We start from the raw sequence: 9,252 nt of genomic DNA on the forward strand, positions 1-9,252 counted from the left end.
TTCTCAAAGGTGGCATGGCGGCTCATGCCTTCACAGGGGTTCTCATCATTGCATACTGAAAGGAAGGGATATGTAAACTGATCAAAGGATACACTGCTAGCTCTTGGAGCAGATGAGGGACTTGGAAGAAGGCTTTATTATCATTCTACTCTGAGATTCCTGGCTTTACACCGAGAAATCAGCACCAAATAGTCTCACATACTGTCTCATGGGCTGGCCTCATACCAGGAATGACTGACCAGTGTTTGGGCACTGTGTATAAGTTTCAGATAAATGCCCAGCCCCAGAAAATCGAACAGTATAGCTCATTTCCCAGAGATGTCCAACTACTACATTAGTCCAAAACATTTATCTCCTCTACTCCTTGATTTCTGTTTGTCTCTTGCAAAAGCTGACACTATTCATTACAGTTAATGAGTTTCTAAGGTATACTTTGCTACAGTCAGCAGTATAGCAAATGTATCCAAGCCAGAAACACTTGGCATAATGATAAGGGGGTAAAATGCTGCACCCAGAACACTCAACAACAGTTGTATCACTAAGGCTCTCACTTGCTTGGTGTGAAAGGAGACTTCCCACTCCCTCTTTATTTAGTTGTATGAAAATCTTTGCCCACTGGAACATGATGGGGCAGACAAGAGGAGTGCACAAACTTTACTTCAGTCTTCCTTGTTGTTGTGGTTGACAAGTAGGGATCCACCGGGACAGTGTATGGAAAGGATAGATTGGAGAATGAGAGAAAAAACCTCATTTTGAAGCATGCTTTTTGGGCAATAATACCTTTGGAGGACAATCCTATTATGCCAAACACCTGTTGAGAAGGATGAAAGTCACCAGAAAACTCAGCTTTTTTTCAAAAATCGGAGCTGAGTCTGGTGCCTTCTGAAAGGTTTCCATTCCTCTACAATTTTTGTGCCCCACCCAAGACAACTGCACTCTTGAAACTTACCCAGTTTTCCAAAGAGCTCCACTCCCAGAGCAGCATAGATGAAAAAAAGGAGCATGAAGAGCAGCCCAAGGTTCCCCACCTGAAACCAAAGCACAGGATGTCAACTTAATATAAGCCAAGCCAAACGAGGCAATGTTGGATCATATCAAGCTACCAAAGCAGTAGCATAACACGACCAAACATTTCTATTTGAAAAAGCTTATCGAACCAGTCCCTTGGCACCCAGGAAGTCACCAATGAAGGCACCAATCATATTCCCACCACCCTTGGCTCCTGGGCCTTCCCACCCATGCATCAAAACCATCCAGGACATTCCCAGCTGTCTGAGCTCCACAACATGTTCTCTTTCCTTTCTAATCTATAGCCTTGGACTCTGGGCCAGAAAGCAACTTCCTTCAGGCCTATGTGACATAGTGAAGCCTATAATGTGTTATTTATAAAGGCCAAAATATGACCCAAACTAAAGGTCGTGCCCTGAAAAGCCCCCACCCCACCCTACATAGATACCTAGCCTTCTCTGTTACCAGACACTGCCAAGTGGGAGTCATGTGGAAAGGCCTGGATGCTCATGCTTCAGCCCCTGTGGTGTATCAAGTAGAGGACTGTGGAGAACAAAGTGCTAGTCATAGGTAGGGACTGAAAGGGGTAAGTGGGCACACAGGAAAGAAAAGAGTGAACCAAGGCTTTCTGAGGTGTATAGTGAAAGGGGAACTACAGAGAAGAGAGGCTGTTGGGAAACAAGGAAGTGGATCTGTGTATGGAACAGGAGAAGTAGGCAGCTAGGCAGAGACCACTTCTGTACCCTGTCTGTCAATATGCAAAGGGACCCACAAGCTCCTGCTGCCTGGTGCATTATGAGGACAGCACCAGGAGCAATATGGGAAGCCATGCTTCATAGGTATCACAGCTTGCCTGTCCTCCTCCTACCTGCCTGGCCTGCCTCCCTGAGCCCCACAGCTGGGATGGTGGGATGCAAGGCAAGAGCAGAAAATACAAGTTGCTAATGTCAGTGGATAGCTCCTGTTGACAAAACTTGAGAGAAAGCAATGGATGAATAAGGATGGGGGAGGCAACTTGTACACATGTGGAGGTGTGATCATGGTAGGGGTATAACATGCAGTGGGAGAACTGGGCATGTGCCCTCGGTACCGCCTAAGGGAAGAGCATTGGAAGGATGAGGGGACAAGGCAGGGCTCACCCCAGGGCTACTTGCTGCAACCTACCTTGCTGCTGCCTACCTGCTGCTTTGCCTGGCTGTGCTGGCACTTTCCAGCTCAAGAAAGCAGCCAGTTCAGAATATGTGTCGTAGAGTGCGAGGAGTTCTGGGAATCATAGTCTTGTAGAGCAGGAGTGGAGTTTGCGGCTGTTGCAAGGAATGGGGAGGACAGAACTGCCACCAAATTCAGCACATTTTTTTGCCCTCTGGACACAGGCCTCAGCAACAAAAAATGGGGTGAAAGTTACCCCTTGGCAGCAACAAACTTCATTGCCAGTCTAGAGCATTATGATTCCCAGAACACTTTGCACTCCATGAGATTTGCCAGGCTCTCTGGCTGCATCTACATGTGCACTTTAATGCACGTTAATCTGTTTTAATGCTCATTAAAGCATCACTTAAAAAACATGCTATTTAGTTAATGCACATTAAAATAGGCTAATGCGCATTAAGCATCACTTCAAAACTGTGCTCTTTAGTTAATGCACATTAAGACAGGCTAATGGGCATTTTCCTAGTACCTCACAATGGAGGTACTAGATTTAATGCACATTAATTAAAGGACACTAATGCATGTGTAGATGTGCTCCCCGTGTTGTTCCTGTGCCTATAATTGATAAGGTAGGAGGAACTGCACTGGGAAGGGTGACTAGGACACATTTTTTTCTATGATACACCTCTGGACTATGGGTATATCTATACTGTGTCTGAGGCAATCTTTAGAGCACGGCTCTTGAACACACCCTGCCTACCCACTCCATCTCCACAGGTGCTGGTCCCTGTGGATGGCCCCTTGCTCTCAAGATCTCTGTCTCCAGAGTGCTTGAAAATGGTGGCTTCACTGCCTCATTTCTGAGATTGATGCATATGGAGCAGGAGTGAGCAGGCAGGAGGCACCGGAATGAGTAACTCAGGCAAGCAAGGTAGAGGCAGTATGGAAAGACCCTGTGGGTCTCTAGCCTTATAAAAACCCCAGAAGATCTGTTTTTCCCTTTTAAGAATTGCTGTGGAACAACCAAACCAGGGAGGGAATTCAAATAGGACAGTCACAGAAGCTGCATCTGCCATCAACAAGCCTAAATACCTTTTGGGTGTCTAATTGCAAAGAATATAAAGTAGAAGGTCTAAAGGAGAAGAGTGTGCAAGGGAAAGGAGGCCTCATTTTAAAATGCTTCTTCTGCCAAAGTCAATAAATCTTCAAAAATAATATTACAGATAATTCAATTGTCCCCTGAAGAGGGAACATGTAAAATATAGAGGCAAAATTCAACCACTTAAGTGCGAAACATAGGGATTTTAGTACCACTCTAAGTGTAGACTTTTAAATAACTTTAACTGTGGAGTGATTTTTGATTCCTCTTTTATGTAACTGTATTAGATTAAATCAACCTGTTATAGAAAGAACCAAGGGCTATCTGACAGGAAATGTCTCAATCATAGACTCCTTGGATACTGTAAGAATTAATAACAGCCTACTGTAGGCTCTAAGGAAATGCCTTGGGCCTCTGCCCTTTACATAATTATTTATGTGTGTGGAGTGTGTAGGGGTAGGCAAAAGAATCATCAGGGAAGGGGTCTTAGCAGAGAGGTGCTTTAAGGAAGACTGGAAAAAAAGCCAGGCAAGGCTCTTTGGGTAGATGTGATATCTTTTATTAGACCAACTAAATAGTTGGAAGAAAGTTCTTTACAAACTTCTGGGCACAAAAAGGCCTGAAGAAGGGTGTTTGTGCCCTAAAGCTTGCAAAGAACTTTTTTCCAACTATTTAGTTGGTCTAACAATAGGTATCACATCTGCCCAAAGATCTTTGCCTGCCTATGTCCTTAGACCAACACGGCTACAACCAACAACCCTGAGAATAGCCAGGATTTCTCAAGAAAGAAGGAATAGTGAACTGATGGTCAAGGCACAGGAGATGGACTCGGAGGTCTGTCTTCAGTTCCCAGCTCCGCTACCTGCTCCTTATGTGATCCTGAGCAACATGCTTACTCTCCATGTGCCCCAGTTCTCCATCTGCTAAATAAAGATGATAACACTTTCCTTCTCTATTTAGCCCATAAACTCTCTGAGGCAGAAGCTGTCTTGGTGCATCTTAAAGCATCTAGCACAACAGGGAGCTGGTCTCAGTTGGAGCCCTTAGCTGCTCCTATAACAGATAAATCACACTAATAATAAACAGATGGAGATCAGATGAAGATTAGAATTCAGCAAAGATCAGAAACTGTTTTTTTCTTGTGACATGTAATTCCACTTAATTCAGGACATGGATTTAGTGACACCAATATCAGAAGTAAATTCTGGCATAACTACTTGTGCTGTTCCCAGACTGATTTTCAGCCCTCATTCATGAACACTGACACATTATCTGATAAATCAACTGACAAATGCCTGTACATTTTGAGATTGTGTAGGATAGCTGTCTGCTATAGACCTGCTGAAGGAATGATCTGATCTATGATCAATAGAGCTACTTGCTGCCATTATTCCTTTCTTAACAATTCTCTCTTGAGGATCCAAGGGAAAGGAGAACTATCTCTCTGGCTGCTCATCCCTCAGGAGGATTTCCCCTTGGTGAGCTTGTGGCCTGTGTAAGACAGCGTGTCAATATCTCACTCTAAAACAGCTGTCTCTCACAGCTCATGAAATCCTTCCATCTCACTGTCTTTAGGAGACGTTTAGTGGCATGCTGTGTGAACCACAACAGACAGCATCACTGCTTCTCATGAGACCAGGGGCTCAAAATCACACAGGGACCAATTGGTAGAACAGTGCAAATAAAAAAGAAGAAAGAATAAAAGAAAGGACAAAAGAACTGCATGGCACTAAGTAAGAATGGGAGTTTTAAAGGACGGTGTAGCAGCAAGCAAGAATAGGAGTTATGGGAGTGTGACAAATATAGTATGAATGAAAGAGAACAGTGGAAAGGAAGCACTTGTGGGAAAGAATGAGGAGGCCAAAAAGAGAGAGTCCCCAAAAGGCTTTCTCCCTTCCAAGATGGCCACAACTCACTCTCCATTTTCATACTGTATGAGTGTATGGAAAGAGACCGGTGAATAGCAGCAAGTGGGAAGTGGTGGCTAGAAATCAAACAGGTAAGCAGGCCTCACTCAGAAATGAAGCCCTACTTAATTAAAAAGCAATGCAGTGTTATAGAATTGTGGGCTGATGAGCCAGAAAGAAAGGAATAGCCCCACGTGGCTGGCATGACAACCTTCTGTCATGTCCCTATGGCAGACCTCGGCACTAACCTGGAGCACTCAGTAGACAGTCTCTGATTCTAAGTGTCCCAAGGACATGGATAGGGAGACTGGTTCTGAAAGGGAGATCTTTGGAGAAGCTGGTTTCTTTTACCTGGGGCAGAGCTTGCACAACTGTGTCCAGCAACGCTCGCATCCCTGTGGCCATCTTCAGAAGCTTCAGAACTGCCCCAGAAAACAAAAAAGAATGGCACTCAGTGCTGGATCATAAGGGAGAGAAATTTGCTTTTAATGCCAAGGCCACTCGCAGTAGCACACCGTTTGGTTGTTCTGTCTGTCCCCTCCACAAACTGATCCACAAACCAACATCTCACCACTTCTTCAGCTGCCACTCTTTGGACTTCCTTCCTCCCATGACACCTCCACTCTAACCCATCCCTCTTCATACCAACTTCGCCTTCTCTCCCATCCTCTGCACAGCCTGGATCCTTCCATTCCACTCATACATACCCTGGTCCTAGTGCTCCTCCTCCTCCTCACAATCCATGTCACCTTTCTCTCCTTTTCCAATTCTATACCCCCAAACACCCCCAGCATTCCTTTGTCTTTCGACTATTTACTAATGCATCTTAGGGAAATATTGACCGTTCCAGGGCAAACCAGGTCGGGCCTTGGCCCCCTCTGTGAAAACATCAGTAACTTTTGCCCCACTAACAAAAAAGCAGCAAGAATTTGCTTCTCACTAAAATCTGTCAATTATTTTGATCCCTCTCACAGTGAAACATACTGTTGCACGTAAACATCAGGTTAAGGGCAGCTGGGAGATAGTCCAAGCTACCGTGGCCCTTCAGGATTACAGGTCTGAGAAGCCATATGGTGAGCTGGACCCACAACCAGTACACTCTGTCACACAACTGGTTGGGGTTGTCTATAACCTCTGCCTCCAGCCAGTCTCTCTCTCACCCCGGGCAATGCGCAGAACCCTCATGATGCGGATGATAGTAGGGTTGATGGGGAGAGCTGCATTGATCTCAATCTCCTCCAGTGTGATGCCCATGACAGAAAGCAACACAATAGCCAGGTCCAGCTGGTTCCACCTTAAAGAAAAAAGGAAAGGTAAAATGGAGATTTTCTGATTCTTTGAAAGGGAAAGGGCAGTTTCTCTCTCGCAAAAAATCCCTCAACTCATAGAAACATGGAAAAACAGGGAAGAAAAGGATGTCAAGAGATCATCTACTCCAGAGATGGCCAACCTGTGGCACAAGTGGCATGGACAGTTTCTGTGTGGGACATGTAGATCAGGGAGGGGGAAGACAGTATTATGTCTGCAGCAGCAGAAGGGCCAGCAGCAGAAGGGCCAGGGAGCAGAAAGCAGAGCAGCAGATCAGATAGGGGAATGGGTTTGGAGTGACACTCGGAGAGGGCACAGGGCTTAATTTGTGACACACCTGCCCCAACTGATCTAGTTTAGTCCCTGAAACCAGCCTGAACGAATGTTTATTTGACCTGCCTTTACAAACTTCCAATGACAGAGACTTGACAGCCTTGCAGTAAGTCTGAGTGACAGATGGAACCTAATGCAGTTGATGCCTAACTCTTCCCTATTGTGCTTTCTGCACCAATAAAATCAGTGGACTCCAGCATGAGGCAGCCACTGTACAGCTCTTAGTGTTTATTGGATATCTCTCTGTTATGTTGATGGTGGTGTTTGCAAGCTCCTTTGGGCATACAGCAGGGCAGTCTAGGCAACTTGCTACAGTTCCAGAGGCATGAAGAGATGCCTGGTCATTCAAGCTGGGGAGTCCACTGTCCAAGGCAACTGGATGCGGTCTCTAACTGCATCAATGCCTTGTGTACTGTAGGCTACAAAAACTAGAGTGGCTTTAACCAAGCTAGTCTGATGGGCCACCTGGGTTGGGCAGAACTTTAATCCTTTGTTTTGAGTAGATCTTTGCAACTCAGACTCAGGTGACAACAATGGGGCACTGTGCTACAGGATTCCATTACAGATCCCTCCCCAAAGCCCCTACCCCCAAATTGACCACCCTCACAGCATGACATACATGTCCTGCTGCTCACCTGTCTTTGAAGAATCGCCGCAGCCCAAATGCCACCAGCTTCAGAACTGCCTCCAGCACAAAGACGGTTGTGAACATGTAGTTGCAATACTTCAAAGCTGTCTCTAGAGACTGTGGATGGACAGAAAGGGGTAAAGAGGAGGAGAATGAGAGGCATTAGCTGCATGCCTGCTTGGGACATCTCTGACTTCCGGCCTGGACCCATTTATATGTTTTGACTGATTAGGAATTAACAAGGGATGGAGATGGGAGAGGGGCTGCTGTATCCCATCCCGCATCTGCTTGACAGTTTGGTCCCATTTACCACAGGTGGCCATCAAACTGCAGTCCCATCCCATGGAGCCCTCAGCATACCCTGCTGTTCACTCCTTGAACTATTCAGCACAATGGACCAGCTTTGGGAAGGAAGGTGGAGTGCAGGGAGTTAACAACGCATTGTCACCCAGCCCCACTGGCACCCACAGCATAGGCTCTGTGAGATGCTGCCCTATAAATAGCTCTGAGAAATCTACTGCAAGGGAGAGAGTCAGAGAAGATGCTCTGAGGAGAGAACCTATGGCTGGATGACCATCACCTTTGGGGAGAGGAACACCGTGGCTGGGATTGGGCTTGTTTTTGCTTATTGCCACCATTGCAGCCACTGTGATGATCATCAGAGGGTTTATGTTAATGGCATGTAGCACTTTTATGGCACCTTTTTGTCAGAAGACCATAAAGTGGTTAGCTCAGTGATTTTTCAATAGGAATGCTGCAATACCCTGATCCTTTTTATAGATTTCATAGACATTTGGGCTGGAAGGGACCCCAGAGGATCATTGAGTCCAGCCCCCTGCCCCAGGGGCAGGAAGTCAGCAGGGATCATAGGATCCCAGCAAGATAAGCATCCAAATGTGTCTTGAAGGCATTCAAAGTGGGTGCTTGAACTGCCTCCGGCAGCAGGCTATTCCAAACCTTGGGGGCTCGGACAGTGAAGAAGTTCTTTCTTATGTCCAGCCTGAATCGGTCGCGGCAGAGTTTGTGACCGTTCGATCTTGTCATCCCTTGAGGCACTCTGGTGAACAGACGTTCCCCCAGATCCTGATGAGCACCCCTGATAAACATATAGGTGGCTACCCGATCACCCCTGAGCCTGCGCTTTTCCTAGCTGAAGAGCCCTGTGGCTCTCAGCCTCTCATCATAAGGTCTGTTTTCCTGACCTCTGATCATGTGCGTGGCTCTCCTCTGCACCCTCTCAAGCTTCTCCATATCCTTTTTGAATTGTGAAGCCCAAAACTGGATGCAATACTCCAGCTGCAGCCTCACCAAGGCCAAGTACAATGAGAGAATGAAGTTCCGGGATTTGCTTGAGAAGCATCTATGGATGCAAGCCAGCATTTTGTTTGCTTTACTAGCCTTTTAAGAGTACCTGGCCCCTGTGGAAGGAGGTAAGCATGCCACACTCACCTGTGGCTGCCCCCTCCTGCACCTCAGCAGACCCTTCACTGGCCGCATGTTGCAGCATGCTCTGCTGCAGGTGGGGGGACACGCAGTCAGAGCCTCACTTTTCAGCCCATTATTTCCCCCAGCTCCTCACAGGCTCCCAGAACTGGAGGGATGGGCTGCTGGGGCAGATGGCTCCTCCCTGGCATGTAAGTCCCTGGAGAAGCAGCCCATAGCAGTGGGAGTTTCCCTTTCCCAGTCAGGTACAGAGTGGGGGTAGGGAGAAAGTCCCCTTCCCCATTCCCACCTCCTGGGTCTTATGTGTCCTGTTGCTCATCCCACTGCCCTCCAACCCCTTCAGCATTCCTTATGTGCCACATGTACCCAGCACCACA

At 46.7% G+C, this 9,252-nt stretch overlaps 1 protein-coding gene across 1 annotated transcript in view; it reads right to left on the reverse strand.

Moving 5' to 3' along the window:
• CACNA1I (calcium voltage-gated channel subunit alpha1 I) overlaps positions 1–9,252 on the reverse strand; it is a 261,054-nt gene that overhangs the window by 10,420 nt on the left and 241,382 nt on the right. Inside the window, 5 exon segments of the mRNA XM_025211326.1 lie at positions 1–55; positions 950–1,028; positions 5,515–5,585; positions 6,324–6,457; positions 7,440–7,549. The exon segment at positions 1–55 is cut by the window's left edge and continues 4 nt beyond it. Coding sequence (XP_025067111.1) covers positions 1–55; positions 950–1,028; positions 5,515–5,585; positions 6,324–6,457; positions 7,440–7,549 — 449 coding nt within the window.

This window comes from Alligator sinensis, unplaced genomic scaffold, assembly GCF_000455745.1.
Source record: "Alligator sinensis unplaced genomic scaffold, ASM45574v1 scaffold215_2, whole genome shotgun sequence".
NCBI lineage: Eukaryota > Metazoa > Chordata > Crocodylia > Alligatoridae > Alligator > Alligator sinensis.